The 15,628-nt window shown below is 56.8% G+C and overlaps 2 protein-coding genes across 2 annotated transcripts in view; one reads left to right on the top strand and one right to left on the bottom strand.

Moving 5' to 3' along the window:
* STRA8 (stimulated by retinoic acid 8) overlaps window positions 1-4,327 on the top strand; it is a 12,825-nt gene extending 8,498 nt beyond the window's left edge. The window contains exons 7-8 of the mRNA XM_004707825.2: window positions 444-555; window positions 4,176-4,327. Of these exons, the coding sequence (XP_004707882.2) occupies window positions 444-555; window positions 4,176-4,250 (187 nt within the window). The 3' untranslated portion in view covers window positions 4,251-4,327. The remainder of the gene's footprint in view (window positions 1-443; window positions 556-4,175) is intronic.
* A 1,439-nt stretch (window positions 4,328-5,766) lies between these two features.
* LOC101650762 (solute carrier family 23 member 1-like) overlaps window positions 5,767-15,628 on the bottom strand; it is a 33,127-nt gene continuing 23,265 nt past the window's right edge. Inside the window, exons 4-11 of the mRNA XM_004707898.2 lie at window positions 14,632-14,813; window positions 13,816-13,936; window positions 12,910-13,051; window positions 11,886-12,139; window positions 7,665-7,829; window positions 7,232-7,340; window positions 7,031-7,126; window positions 5,767-5,966 (exon numbers count right to left, since the gene is read on the bottom strand). Coding sequence (XP_004707955.2) covers window positions 5,767-5,966; window positions 7,031-7,126; window positions 7,232-7,340; window positions 7,665-7,829; window positions 11,886-12,139; window positions 12,910-13,051; window positions 13,816-13,936; window positions 14,632-14,813 — 1,269 coding nt within the window. The remainder of the gene's footprint in view (window positions 5,967-7,030; window positions 7,127-7,231; window positions 7,341-7,664; window positions 7,830-11,885; window positions 12,140-12,909; window positions 13,052-13,815; window positions 13,937-14,631; window positions 14,814-15,628) is intronic.

The following is a 15,628-nucleotide window of genomic DNA, read 5'->3' as shown; positions in this document are numbered from 1 at the left end:
AAATTATCAAGGGTTCATGAGGGAGGCGGGAGGGGGGAGGGAGGGGAAAATGAGGAGCTGATACCAATGCCACAAGTAGAAAGCAAATGTTTTGAGAATGATGATGGCAACAAATGTACAAACTGCTTGACAATATGGATGGATGGATGGATTGTGATAAGAGTTGTACAAGCCCTCAATAAAATGATTTTTTTTAAAGTATATGTATGAGTGAGCATGAGTGTGTCTGTATGTGTGCATATGTATATGAGTGTGTGTGTGTGTGTGTGTGTGTGAGTTTGTGAGCATCCAGCAGAGAACTGGCCCACAGGGGTTTCCAAGATTGTGGGCTTCCTAAGTGCCTCTGGGTGGCTTTGAACTGCCAGCCCTTGAGCTAGGCGTGGAGTGGAGGTGAACGGTCAGGACTGTAAGCATTTGCTGCTGCTTCTGTCCTCTGTCTCCAGTTCACTGGCCGCCGGCACCCCCGCGGAGAACACAGAGGAGAAGTTCCAGCTCTACCTACAGATCCTGGAGTTCTTCCAAAGCCTGCACTGTAACACCACCCAGATCAAGCAGGTGGGACAGAGCTCGGCGTCCAGAGACGGGATGAGGGGGGGGCATGCGGGGGGGCCCCTGAGCTGGACCACACCACCCTCAAAAGGGGCTTCTGAGCAGGACATCCTTTTATTCTCTCTGGACGGCTGGCCTCTGGTCAGCCTACTGTGTCTCAGGGAAGATGTCTGAGGACACCTGGAGAAAGAGCCTGGGGGGTGTGCCCAGACAGAGATGGTGGGGTGCCCTGAGCCCTGAGCTGGCTCTCAGCAGGCCCTTCTCAGTGCTGGTGAGCCCTTGCCGGCTTCCCACAGGCCACCTCTGCAGGCCTGTTTGAAGGCAGCGGCTGCAAGCTGTTAGGAGGACTGGCAGGCTGGGGGTCTTGCTTACGAGGCAGAATCCTGGTCGCTTTCACAGAGGTGGGGTTTGGGGTGATGTGCCAAGACGATAGTCCTGTCAGGTTGACCTCAAACTCACCGCCATCGAGTCGAAGCTGACTTCTGGTGACCCGATATGACAGGGCAGGGCTGCCTGGGTGGGTTCCCCAGACTGTAAATTTCTACCAGAGTAGAAAGCCTCGTCTTCTTCCCGAGGAGCAGCTGGTTTCTAACCGCTGACCTTGCAGGTAGCAGCCCACCAGGTAAGCCCTATGTCAGGTGGAATAGTTATGGATTTTCTCTACCGACTTGGCAGAGGCACACTGGCTATTAGAACAGGCCAGTGACACCCCTGGCCCACGTTTGGTCTTGGGCTATCTTTTCCGCTAGGCTAAGAGGGATCGTCAAGAACCCCTGAAGGGCAAAAACATATTGTGCTCCACCACTGACCTCAAACTTGGCCAGTCTAATCCACCTAGCAGGGCTGTGGAAGAGAGGTCTGCCAATCTGCTTCCATAAAGACCACCCAGGGAGCAGTTCCACTCTATGACACCTGGGCAGCCAAGAGTCAGGGGTGACTCCTGGCAGTGAACCACATCGCCAAGGCATAATTGGCAGCTTCTCCACGCAGCCTTCCTTGCCCTCAGCCAGGACCAGGTGGGCCTTCCAGGAAGAGCCCAGAGCCCCCTTTCCTGCAGCTGGTTCCACCACCTTCCACTGGCTGGTTAGCAGCCACCCACCCCACGCAGGTGCATACAGTTCTGCCCATCCACCTCTGCGAGGCTTGGAGAATGGATGGCCCCACACCCTTGGCTTTCCCTGCTGGTTTCTCGCACGTAAGAAGAGGACCAGCCGCGGGGATTAGCGTGTCCCTGCAGATCTGGGCCTTCTTGGGGAGTGTGGTGGGATCCCAGGAACTTGGGATGCAGATGCATCAGTGGCCCTAGAGAATCACCCCCTGACCTGTGGCCCCAGCCCCCAAGGTTCCCATTCAGTATTGTGGGGACGGGCCAGCGGTCCAGTGTTAACCAGCTGCGAGTGGCCCTGCTGGCAGTGCGCCTATCTTTGGTCGACCCCTGTGTAAAGCGGGGAAGAGCCCCTCCACCTCGATGGGACTTAATTAGCACCCAGAACCAGTAAGCAGAGGAGCCCTGGATGCACAGTGGGTGAAGCATGAACCGCAAGGTCGGCAGTATGAGCCCTTGGGTGTATCCCCGGGAGAACGTGGCCACCTGCCCACGTGGGCAGTTCTAGTCTGCCCAGTAGGGGTCGCAAGGAACCAGAATCCACTCAATGACAGTGAGTTTAGTTAGTTAGTTTTGTGTTGTTTTTAATCACTAAACAGTAAACAATGTGAGGATGGCACAGGACCGGAAGTGTTTCCTTCTGTTGTACACCCAGTCGGTATGGGTAGCAACGGACCCGATAACACCACCGAACCCCAAGAAAACAGCTCTCGGAGCCTGGTGCTCTCAGAAAACCTGGAGCTTATCCAATGCCTCCAATGCCCTTTTCAGGGGTTTTGAACAACATTCCGGTGCCAGCTGGGTCAGAGACTCATGGTCTGACCCCCGCCCACTGCCCTCAGTCTTTGCTGATGCCCCCACCCTGAGCCACGGGTCTGTGGCTTTCCCAGAGACCCACACCCCCCTTCTCTGATGCCCTTTACCCTGCCCACCGCTGGAACTGCCCCAAAGGCAATCTTAGGAGGAAGCGCAGCAGGAAGGCCTTTGCAGGGGTGAGTCCCCTACCTAGCCACCCCCTCGCCGCCAGGGTGACACACTCATGATAGGGCGAACTGGTGTAAGGGATGCTACCCAGGCCAGATGGGCCTGGCTCACCAGCTGCCGACCCGTCCCCCCTCCCCTGCCAAACTAAACCAACCTTTGCCTTGGAGTGGATTCCGGCTCAGAGCGACCCTGCAAAACAGAGTAGCGCTGCCCCATCGGACATCATCGACAGCTGGTGGGGTCAAACCACCAACCTTTCCATTAGCAGCCACGCTCTTTAACCACTGCATCACTAGGGCTCAAGGTGCAGGGATCGCTGTCGGCTGGGGTGTGGAGACCCCAGGAGAGAACAAACCCTGGAAGCAGATGTTTAGGGGAGGGCCTCCCAGAGGGTGGCTGAGATCATCCTGAAGCGAATCAGCAACCTTCCTGCAGACAGAGCGTGCCCTGCTCCTGAGAAAGAGCTCTCTCCACAGGTAGCCCGGAATGGGCTATAAAATCCAAACATTCTCAGAAACAAAATGGTTTGAGCTGCTGACTGATTGAAGGGTTGGCAGTTTGAACCCACCAAGCGGTACCACGGAAGAGCAGCCTGGCAACCTGCTTCCGTTCAGGATGCCAGGCCAAAGAACCTTCCGGAGCAACTCTACCCTGTAACACGCGGGGTCACCATGAGTGACCATCCACTCATCAGACAAGGGGCTTGGGGAAGGTTTTCAGAATCTCCGTTCAATTCACAGTTCCTCTTTCCCCTCCAGGTTGCTAACAGCCACTAAGCCACACCCTTCCAAAGCATCTGCGTTTCCCTCCTTTGAGCGCACACCCTCATGGCATAGTGGTTGTACGTTGGGCTGCTGACTGCAAGGTCCACAGTTTGAAACCACCACCCATTCCTCAGGAGAAAGAAGAGGCTGTCTACTCCCACAGAGAGTGACAGTCTTGGGCACCCACAGGGGCAGCTCTACCTGTCCTGCAGGGTCGCTAGGACTCGGCATCGAGTCGATGGCAGTGAGTTTGGTTTGGTTTTTGCATCCCTCAGTCCGGAGATGCGCTGCCGACATTGTTAGCCCCCTCCACACTCGGTCTGAAGCTGCCCCTTTTGAATGGGGCACCCCAAAGATAGAGCACCATTTTAATGGGGTGAGCAGGGGAAGTTCACAGGCTGCTTCAGAAGGGGGGTCGGATAAAGCCGGAAGATTGCCCCCCTAGGAAAGAGGCCCCTCTGCTGTGTTCAGGAAACACCCGTCTGGCAGTCAGAGGGTACGTGCCAGGGAAAACAGGCCTTCTCACTCAGAAGAAAGGGCTGGCGACTGACTACCTCTGGCTATCAGCCGATGGGAAATCCTTGCATCAGGCCGGTTCAAGCGACAGCGATCTCAGGGCTCATTCGTTCCGGATCCAGAGGGTAACTCAGGCCACCACCTCATAGCCCCCGTTTGGGAGCTTAGGCTGGGGGACAGGGTGCGGCTGAAGAGGTGTCTGTGGAGCTAGACCCCTGCCGTTAGCAGCGCTAAACTCCTCCCAACGTGTTTTGCAGGAAGCAGGCATGCAGATGGACCAAGAGACCGTGATGCTGAGGTGCCTGGAAACCTTTGATGATGAAGATTTGTAACGTCCTGGGCACCGAGGGGGGCAGTTGCCAACTGTCAATTTCTGTCGCTAAGATCATACCTGCCCACACCTGTCCCCGACTCCTGGGCATATTAGGAGTGGCTTGTCTCAGCGTTTGATGACTCCCATTTGCAGTTACTACAAAGCATTCCAGAGCAGCACCGTCTCTCTGTGTGTGTGTGTGTGTGTGTGTGTGTGTGTGTGTGTGTGTGTGTTAGGGTGGCTTGGGCCAAGGAAGGGGCTGGCTTGCTGGCGGGCAGGGCCCGGGCAGCTGTCCACCTTCAGTTCTTTGGAAGAGACTAGAGGTGCAGCCCTCTCGATACCCTCTTTCTACAGAGGGGGGGCTAGAATTTCCCTTCTCCCATCTCCTGAGCAAGGGGGATTCGTGGTGGAGGCAGTGGTGAGCCCGAGGAAGACTTGGCAGGCCTTCCTCTGCCAATACCTACCTCATCGTATTGTGCTTCTGTCGATACTGTCTTTTACGAACGGAAGGTTTGTGGTAACCCGAGTTCCGAAAGTCTTTGGGCTCCATCGCCCAACTGCAGGCGCTCACTTCCTGTCCCTGGGCCCCAAGGTCATTCCCACAGGACTAAAGCCTTTCTCTTCCTTGCACGAATCAGAGAACCCCCCCCCCCACCCGCTGGGGTGATGTCAATTCCGACACAGGACAGTCCCTAGAGTTGAAGTGCTCCTGGGGGTTCCCAAGGGAGCAAGCTGCATCAGCTTTTTCCTGGGTCGGGTGGGGGGGAAAGGTCAGCTCAAAGTGCTCCTTTAAGAGGCCAGGTGTCAGTGTGACGTCATGGGAAACCAAAAAAACCTGGCGTCGTTCATTTTATTGTGATAGCGTCTTATTGGGGCGCCTTTGTGCCAGGGTCTGCAAGCAAACCCACGGTCCCTCCAAAGTACGTCTGTGTTCTCTTACCCACGGGGCCCAGTGCCCATTTAAAAGAAAAGGTGCACATCTGAGACCTCGAGGGAAAATCAATGGAACCTTCCAGAAAAGCCCAAAGCTGCAGTGGAATCATCTTTGAGGGCCCCGTAGTGCCCAGCCTTAGGGTCTACTTTGGTGGGTGAGGGCAGGGAGACTGGATTGGAACACCAGCTGCTAAGAAATAAGGAATCAGGGGATCTTCCTGGACTCCCCCCCCCCCCTCCCCTGCCAACAGCCAGCCTGGAGGAGGATGGAGAGGCCAACCAGGCCCTGCTTCTTTCCAGACCACAGAACTGGGTCTTGCAGCCACCACCCCTTGTCACACCCTGCCCACTACAGGCCAATGGCATGGTCTAGGCAGGCTTCTGATGGATGTGGGTCATGTGTTCCTCTGCACACCAGGTGTGCAGCATCCAGGTCACCGTCTTAGTCTACCAGCACATGGACTTTGGCAGCACAGTGGGTGGTGTGGGAGGGACTCTTGAGGGTCCGGCACTCATAGTAGGGTCTGGGGGGTCTTGGGGGTGTTAGGCTCGTTCACATCCTAGGCACCGGGTCTCGGCCAGAGAAGTCCTGGGGCTCAGTGCTAGAGCTGGCTCATCTTCACTTCCCCTCTCCCGACTCCCTCCGGCCCAGGCCAGAAGGGGAGGTACCGGGTGCAGGAGGACAAGCAAAACCTGGTGCCAGTGCCCCAGGGGAAGCCATAGATCTCCAAGGCCTTCGAGGCCTCCTCCGACTCCTCCCGGACTTGAGTCCACGCCTCTAGACCCCGCTCCTCCCGGCTTCCTGGAAGGAAACAGAAGGTGGAGGGACCCTGAGGAGCAAGTGTGTCCCAGAGAACTGCAGGGCCCTCAGAACTACATTGCGCCCCTGAAGGCAGTCCCTAGAACTACATCCCACCCCTTGCCTGCAGGCATATCCCAGAATGGCACTGCTCCTAGTACCCCATGCAGACACTGCCCAGGCTGCAGCACACACCCCTGCAATCAGACACCCTCCCCTCCTGCACTGGGCTTCCAACAGGTGACCCCACAGAATTGCCCCCCCTTCTTTGCACCACACCTCCTGCAGAAGCACACCCCCTGCAAGCAGGCAGCCCTCAGAACTGGACTGCGCCTAGCGCCCCATGCAGACACTCCACTGGCTGCACCGCGCCTCCTGCAGACGGACCCCGGAACTGCACTGCACCCGAGGCCAATGCGGCCTTTGTCAACTCCCAATCTAGTTCAAGGATCACAGAGCGGCTCTGCCTGGGTCCCTGGCACCTCCATTGTGAAAGACCCCATGCTGAGCACAGCCCTGTCCCCCAACCCCGGGCTGAAAATGTTCCCTGTCTCTGAAGCATTTCACAAAGTGTAGAGGGGCTGTTGTGCGGGTCCCAATGTGCGGCTGTGGGAGAGCCAAGAAGCCTACATTTTACAGCTCTGTGGAAGCGGGTAGGGTGGGCGAGGCTCGCCTCCTCCAGGAAGCTCCCCACGCCTGCACCAGCTTGCTTGGCACTCATTGGCTCCGCCTTAGGGTTACTCAGCTTGAGGGGACTAGACTGCGCTGCCCTCCCACCTGCCTGGGTAGCCCGAGGGTGGGGGGTTCCCGGAAGGCGGGGCCTGTCGGATTTCTGGAGCCTCACGGAGGGAGGTGGAAAGTGAACGTAAATTAGCGCATGCGTGGGGACCCTCACCGGCTAGCTTGTGCAGGCGCTCGGAGAGCAGGGCAGGGTCTTTTTACCGTCTTGTCTGGGGTGGGGCTTTTCCTCTGCAGAGCCCCCTCACCACCCCTGCACCACCAGGCCTCGTGTGCTCTGTGCCCAGCCGACTGGCATTGGGGCAGGAGAAACACTGCGGATGCCCCACCTGGGATGGTGTTATCCAGCAAGAAGCCCAGAAAGCCGCCGACGAACATGCCCGTGGTCAGCAGCACCTGGACCACCTGGTCCAGCTGGAGGATGCCTGGGGCAGAGACAGAAGGGAGGGACTCACCCGGCCCAGCTTTCCGCAGGCAGGACCAGCAGCAGCCCCGCTGACCTTGATCCCGGGGGCCAGGGTGGGGCATACCTGTCTGGAGTCTCTCTGGGTTCTTGTTCACCCAGTTGGGAATGGCAAGCCCACAGTAGATGGAGAAGCCGAAGACAAACAGGTTCCGGGAAGAGTTCATGTCCACATACTGCCAGAGGGAGGCCCAGAGGCGGGCTGGAGCTGGGTGCCTGCACAGCAGACGCCCCTCCACCCACCGTCACCCCTCCATCCATTGCCACCCCGCAGCTGGGGACATCGGAGTTCCAAGGCCCACAGGGCCAGGTCGCTGGGAGCATGCTCTCTGAGTAGATGCAATTTCCCATGGGCAGAGGTTTGACCCTTCTGGCTACTTTTTCTTCCTGCTGGGGGCCAGGATGGTCTCTGGGATCCCACATCACCTCCTACCCCACTCCCAATGCCACCATCTCAGTCCCGTGGGTTTCTTCCAAGAGGTGCCAGGTGCCACCCTCACCTGCAGGTTGGAAATCCCCACGGCTGTGATGATCCCAAACATCACCAGGAACATGCCTCCGATCACGGGCGTCGGGATGGTGGCGAACGCGGCTCCGACCTTCCCAAACACGCCCATCAGCAGCAGCACGCAGCCCGCTGCCAAGATCACCATTCGGCTCCCCACCTGCAGGGCCGGCAGCACACATGCGAGCTCAGGCCAAGCCCCAGGGGGCTGGGCAGAGCAGCATCACACCTGGAAGGTTGGTCTGCACCCCATGGGGTCTGGGCACAGAGCTGTGTGCCTCTGAGTGCCTGCAGGGGCCCCTGAGCACCTCTGGCCAGCCCTGCCCTCAACTCCCAGACTTCCTGGGACCTTTACTGGGGAGGGGGGTCTCATTTTGGAGGCAATGGGGAGGGCAGCTTTTCCCTTAATGAGCTGCACGAGACTGCTTTTAAATTGTTGAAAATATAGATAGATGTTTGTGTATATGTTTATATATCCTATATGGAAACATATTAGGCCAGTCTTTATGGAAGCAGATCCCTAGGTCTTGTTCCTCAGCGGACCCTTCTGACCAGCAGCGGTCAGGAGCACACAGCTGATGCCCCAGGACACCTTGATGGATACTGAAACCGAACTGAGTACCACGGAGCCGACCCTGACTCACGGTGACCGAGGGAATGTGTGTGTGTGTGTGTGTGGTGGTGGGGTGTTGTTTTCCAGGGCTGGTGTTTCGGAAGGAGGTCAGCAGGACTTCCTCCGGAGATGGATGCTTAGTTACGGCTGTGCCTGCACCTTCGGCGTTGCTGCTGGTGAAACAAAGGAGCTCTGTGGCCCAGAGTCTGTGCTGCATCACCCTGGCTCCATAGCCCATCAGTGAATGGCCTTAGGTACCTCTGCTTGGGCCGTGAACCACAAGGTGGCATTTCAAACCCGTCAGTCACTTTGAGGGAAAAAGAGGAGGCCTGCAGCTCCTGTCTCAGAAACCTTATCCCAAGTCCCCCAGAGTCAGAATGGATGATGTCAGTGAGTTTGGCTATTTGGTCAATGCATAGAATCCCTGGTAGCACGGGGATTAAGCGTTGGGTTGCTAACTAAAAGGTCCGTGGTTCAAACCAGCCAGCTGCCCTGAAGGAGAAAAACAAAGTTGTCTGCTTCTATACTAAGGTGGTCAGATTTTAACATTGGTAAAGCGGGACACCGTTGATAAAACACATATCCTGGCGAAATAGCCACATGGCAGCCGAAAACCGTATACCCTAGCTTGTCGTGCATTCTTTCCAAAAATTGGGACTTTTCTAAAATTCCACAGGACGCAGAAAAAATTGTTAAAATTTGGGACTGTCCCACCAAAAGCGGGACGTCTGGTCACCTTATTCTATACAGATTACAACTTTGGCAGGTCTGCTGTTCTGCAGGGTCCCTATGAGTCAGAATCTACTCAATAGCCGTGGGTTCGGTTTGGTTTGTGTGTTTTTTTCAGTGAGTGTATTTCTCAGAACTCACTGCGGTCAAGTTGATCCCAACGCACAGCAACCCTATAGGGCAGGGCAGAATTGCTCCTGTGGTTTCTGAGACTGTAACTCTTTTACGGAAGTGGAAAGCCTCATCTTTCTCCTGCAGAGCAGCTGGTGGTTTCGAACTGCTGACCTTGAGGTTATCAGCCCAACACGTAACCACTGCGCCACCAGCCCTGAAAAGGGTACACTGGGAAAGTCCATGAACACTACATAAAACCGCAGATTCTGCTTTCACTTCTTTTCCCAGCTAAGAGCTCACTGTTGAAGAGTCTTCATTAGACATTCAGACCAAGCAAAAGAATGTCTGTTTTGCTTGGCGTTGTTTAGCATCCTAACAGTGAACTGTAAGAACAAGGGCATGACTACAAGCACAATCGATGTGTCAGGCTCCACAAACGCTCTTTGACTAGACGCCAATACAGACAGCAGCTAACCCCAGCCAGCCCTCGTGGCTCCAGGATTGCCACCACCTGCACTCAGCCTGCAGCCTGTGGCCGCATTGGGCCTCCGGAGTGTGGGCTGGAAGCTGTTGGTGCAGCCTAGATCACACCTTTAGCCAGTGTGAACTTAATGCACATGTCCACGTTGTTGGGGGTGGTGGTAATACCATTAAGTATCACAAGGGGGAGACGTGAGTCCATTAAAGCAGTGAGCAGCGGCTCAGCTCTGGGTCTGATCTTTCTTCCCTCTTCTCTAAAGGGTCTTCATTTAAAATGACTCATCAAAGACATGTTCGCTCTGCTTATTGAAGGCAGTAAGCAAATGTTCGCTCTGCTTACTCTGCATGAAATCAAACGCCACATTGCCTTTTCTGCTACCAAGCACTTCTGTTAAGCGTTAAAGAGCAACGATGTCACATTGGGGGCTAAGTTGCACCTGACTCGAGACGTGGTGTTTGTCGTCACTCCACATGCATCCAAGTGCATAAGGAGACCAGAGAAGGGTGGATGCCACTGAAAAAGGATGTGTCACGGACTACCCAAAGAAGGGCCAGATCTGGTCTAGAAGGGCCGCCAGAATGTTCTTTAGAATCGAGGATGTGGAAACTTTGGACTTATAGTCTGGCGAGACCACTCCCTTGGTCAAGCAGAGGGGCAGCCAAAAGAGGAGGCCCTTGGCGAGAGGGAAGGAGACCGGCCGTGGCTGCAACGATGATCTCAGACACAATTGTGAGGCCGGCGCAGGACAGGGTGGTGTTTCATTCTGCTGGACACGGGGTGCTGTGAGTTGGAAATGATTCCGGGGGGCCTGACGATGACCGAGGTGGGGGGAAGTATCGCTGCCTTGTCGACCCCAGGCAGTGCAATAGTTAAGTCTTTGGCTGCTAACAGAAAAGGTGCCAGTTTGAGTCCACCCAGCAGTGCCAGGAAAGAAAGGCCTGGTGATTTGCCCCCAGGAAGACTTAGGGAGACCCTGCAGGGAGATTTTACTCAGTCAACTGGGGGCCAGCGGGGCCTTGGTAGGTGAGCAGTAGAAGCCTCACATTTCAGGCAGGGACACGGGTTTGATTCCCGGCCTGTGTACCCCATGGGTAGCCATCACCCGACCCCCAACTATCAGAGGAGGCTTGTGTGTTGCTGTGATACAGAATAGGTTTCAACTAAGTTTCCAGACTAAGACAGACTAGGAAGAAAAGGCCTGGCAGTCTACATCTAAAAATCAGCCAGTGAAAACCCTGTGGGCCACCATGTTCCCATCCCGTGTTTCATCTGTTGTGCATGGGGTCCCATTGTCATGTGCTGGGGGCCAATGACAGCACTGATGATCACCTCCTCCCCACCTGGGCACTTGTCTCTCGAGCCCCTCTCCCTGTCCCCGCGGCGGCCAGAGGGAGCTGTGACTGAGGAAGGGCCCTGCTGCTGGCTTGGCAGATACAGGAGGGGCTGGGAGCTAAAGAAGGCAGGTGGCCTCAAGAAGCCGTCAAAGGAACCAGGTTCTGCCCCAGCCTCCAGAGACAGCACAGCCCTGTAACACTGTGACAGACTAGCCCAGGGCCCCTTGCTGGACCCCCACTCCAGAGCCGCTTATAAACCAGTATGGTTGTGATCCCCTGTTAGGGCAGCCATGCTCAAAAACCTCAAACTCACAGTGACCATCTAGGGCAGGCTAGAACTGCCCCTGTAGGTTTCTGAGACGGCAACTCTTTAGGGAGATGAAAGCCAGCCCTGTCTTTCTTCCTCAGGGCAGCTGGTGGTTTCGAACTGTTGACATGGAGGTTAGCAGCTCAACGCATGACCATCACAGCACCAGGGTTCCCACAGGGAGGACCTACTTGGAAGGGCAGATTCAGGTACCTCGCTGCCCCAGCACCCCATGTTCTCACTGGAGGAGCTGACACTGTCTCCTGTCCCCCAACCCCCTTCCCACTGCAGCCTTACCAGGGATGCCTCTGTACTTCTTGAAATCTTTATGTGAGTGATGCCCACACCTTGCTCCCAGCCTTACCCAGTGATGCCCACACCCTGCTCTCAGCCTTACCCAGTGATGCCCACACCCTGCTCCCAGCCTTACCCAGTGATGCCCACACCCTGCTCCCAGCCTTACCCAGTGATGCCCACACCCTGCTCCCAGCCTTACCTAAAAAATGCCTCCCTCCCCAGCCTTACCCGGGTGATGCCCCACCTTCCCTGGGTGATGGGATGATGCTCTGCCCCCTTACCTGGGTGATGCCCCCTTTACCCAGGTGATTCCCCCCTTAGCCAGGTGATGCCCCCCTTACCCGAGTGATACCCAGCGCCCCGACGTTCTCGCTGTAGGAGGTGGTGCCGTTCCCTGTCCCCCAGGCCCCTGCCAGCAGACAGCCGAGCCCCTCGATGCCGATGCCCCTGTTGATGGCATGCTTTGGGGGGGCCGGTGCCCCCACCAGCCGGGCACAGGCATGGTAGTCGCCCACCGACTCCACCATGGATGAGATCACACCGGCGATGATGCCGAAGACCCCTGCCAGGCTGATGGTGGGGAGACCCCACTGTCCTGCAGATGAGGTTCAGAGGGGGCACAACCAGAGAGTGAGGCACTGCCACCCCAGATACTTTCCTACTGTGGCGGGGAGGGGTTGCAGGGAGGGCTGGACAGCTGGCCTGGCGTGGGCTTTGGTTCCGTCCCCAGGGGGGGCGGAGTGCAGGTGCCAGCTTAGAGGCTGCTGGTCACAAAGAGAGGGCCCCATCCCACCGCAACGGAGCCGCATCCCTGGAGGCTGGGAGCACGCACCCCAAGCCCAGGACTCAGCAGGGACACCAACCAGTCCCCCAAATAGGCTTGCCCTGATCTCTCCTGAATGTTCTATTTCAGCCCCAGACTTCCCTTGGGTCCCGGGGGTGACACAGGCCTGACGGTAGGCACAGACCCTTCTGGCTCCCTGGCCCCTCACATCCTAAGCCAGCATGGGGGTGGGAGTCAGGGACATGACCCAAGCTCTCTTCCGTCCCAAGACTCTGGGGATAACCTAGGGGCCCATTTTTTCTCATAGGGGACTGGCATGGACTCCTAGGGCCTCCAGAAGGTTCTGGAAAGGGGGCTCCTTCAGTATCCGTGGGGGCCCCACAGGCACTGGACAAGAATGCCCTCCAAGCCAAGCCACCCAGCCTGTCTCTCCAGTCCTGGGTTTATGGACCAGGGGAAACTGGCTACCCTCCCCCGACCCCCAGGAACTTCTACAAGGAACTTCTGCCCCCCATTCATTGGACCCCCCTCCCCCCGCCGCCCGGAGCCTCGTGACAGGGCACCTCGAACCCTATCAGCACCTGGGTACGGAACACGGAACCAGGGGGCCTGGCTCAGGACATCGCCTTTGGTGTCAGTTCGGGCCGTGGGGTCTGCGGGGAGGACCTCGGTGACGGTGAGCGCGAAGCAGGTGAGCCAGGCCATGCAGAGGGCGAGCAGCACCTGCGAGGGACACGGCAGTGACCTCCGGGACGTGTGCCCAGCACGGCCTCCTGGGCAGGGGAGTGGGCGGGGTCTGGCTCCCTCCCTCCCGGGCTGCTGGGTCCTGTGAGCTCGGCTCCAGTCCCTTGAGCCTCTGTGTCCCCATCTGGACAAGGGGCTCATGTTCACCACCCTGCAGCTTGCTCATGTCTCTCAAAGTGGGGTCCTCAGCCTTTACTCCCTGGGGTGGCAGCCCAGAATGTGCGTCTTCAGTCAAGTCCCCAGACAACTCTTACACACCCTGACTGGCTGCTGGCCCCAGATTGCTTGGGCAGCAGAGGGGATGGCATGTGGGAGGACCCTTTTCTGTTGAGAAATGCAGTTCACAGTGAAGTCCAGCCTGAAACCATGCTCAGGTGAGTGGCATGGTGTGGGTTCTGGGAGAAGGTTCTGGAAAGGGGGCTCCTTCAGTATCCGTGGGGGCCCCACAGGCACTGGACAAGAATGCTCTCTAAGCCAAGCCACCCAGCCTATCTCTCCAGTCCTGGGTTTATGGACCAGGGGAAACTGGCTACCCTCCCCCGACCCCCAGGAACTTCTACAAGGACAGCCCAGGGACTGTGGAAAGGCTGTCCCCTGCAGGTGGCCGAGGGCAGACTCTGAGAAACCTGCAGAGAAAGAGCCGGGCAGTGTTAGCCCACAGGCCAGGGAGCACTGGCTCCTGGGAGGGAAGGGGTAGTGGGGCTGAGCTGGCTGAGCATGGGAGAGGCCAGGGTGCTACTTACAGGGAACACCTGGAACAGGTGGAACTTGGAGGTCTGACACTTCCTCTGGCGCCCATAGGTGGGCACGGGCACCGGGATGTTTTTCAGGTACTGAGAAAACAGCACGATGAGGAAGATGGTCCTGAAATAAGAACAAACCCAGCCTGGGAAGCTAGGGGGTGCCCTGCACCACCACGGCACCCCCTGTGCTGCCCACGCAGACCCCCTACTCGCAAAGGGTGGGCCGAGGGGTCCAAGAGGGCTGGTGCGGGCAGGGAGCTGCTATGTCAGGGAGGTCCCTTGGACCGCTGCTGCCGTGAGAGCCAAAGAGGCCAGCGTGAGAGATCACCCTGACACCCACATCCGCTCATACCAGACGGCACCCCAGGTCCCTACGGTGCTCAGTGCCTGCTCCTCCGTGTGACCTCCCTCGAATCCCCAACAGCTGCCAGCACCCCTGCCAGGCACACACAGGGTACTGCTGGCAGTCCCTCATTTCGTGGCTGCTCAGATCCAAGTCCCATCTCTTCCCTAGACGCTAAACTGCCTGGTACCAGACACCCCACCCCCCAAAAAAATGGCCTCAGGAGAGACCCACTGGCGACAGACTAATTATTCTGACCCACTACTGGTCTGGACTGGTGTGCTAATAAAACCTAGCAGTAACAGTAAGCTCTAAGTATCAGCTTTAATGCTTTACAATGCGACAGTATTCATGAACGCATTTGTTGGCCGCAAGAGCCCATGCACAATGCATGCAAGTCTACCGATTGGTCTTCTGCCAAGGAGAGCCCATGGGCTGGGGTGGGTGGGGGCTCCTGCTCCGAGAGTACTCACATGAAGGCTATTCCCCAGTGGACCCCGGCATCATTGCTTGCAGAGTCAAAGAGAGGGAGGGCCACCAGGGAGATGGTGGGAGCAATGGTCAAGGGCCCAATGAAGCGCATGAGAAAGCCGATGAGGCCGGAGAAGCCCACCAGCATCTGGACGCAGGAGGCCACCATGATAGCACCCTGCAACTGAAGGGGAGGGGGCTCAGGCACCTGCCAGCAGGCCCAGGGCCCCACCCAGCCCACCCTCATGGGCACAACTGCCCCTGCCCCACCCACATGTGGTCTACCCCCCAGAGGCAGTGCAGGAGAGAGGGAGAGAGCTTCCTCCCACGTTGTTCCTCAGGGCTGCACTTCCCACTGCCACCTGCGTATTTCTGATCACCTGCTGGACACTTCCCACTTAGTGCGGAGCTCTTCAGGAAACAGGCTGTGCACTTATTTCTTGACATTTGGCTGCTTTGTTTTTCTCTTTTCCCCCCTCCTCTTTATCATAAGGGTAGGCAGCCTTTTTTTGTGAGGGGCCAGCTCAGGAATTCTTTAGGCTTGAGTTCTGTTACCGTGTGTGAACAAATGCTCCTGGCTGTGTTCTGATAGAACTTTATTTGTAGAGGCTGAAGTTTGAATTCCGTGGGATCTTGGTATGTTCTGAAAGACAGGGACTCCTTGGGTGCCCAACCACTCCAGACTCGAACTGGCCACTCCTTGAACAGCAGAATTTAGGGGGGAAAAATCTGTGTGGTGTTCAACCAACATCCAATTCGAATAAACCTGTCCGGGCTGTCACACGTCGAGTCTTGCCGTGGACACGAAGGAGTGACACTTCAGTCTAAGCGCTGCTCTGGCTTAGACAACATAGAGCGCCGTGTCAGTGCGTGAAATCATTCGCCATTGTGCCTTGTTTGTTTGCTTAAAATATCAGAACCAAAGAAAGTGAGCGATCCCAGCAGTGAAGCTAAGGAGAAAACTGTGAGATCCACAACAGAGTTCAAGAAAACAATCAT

The sequence above is a fragment of the Echinops telfairi genome, unplaced genomic scaffold (assembly GCF_000313985.2).
Source record: "Echinops telfairi isolate 266 unplaced genomic scaffold, ASM31398v2 ScPeMD7_23;HRSCAF=83, whole genome shotgun sequence".
Taxonomy (NCBI): Eukaryota; Metazoa; Chordata; class Mammalia; order Afrosoricida; family Tenrecidae; genus Echinops; species Echinops telfairi.
Note: the sequence above shows the minus strand (reverse complement) of the source record. Positions and strands in the feature narration are given on the sequence as shown.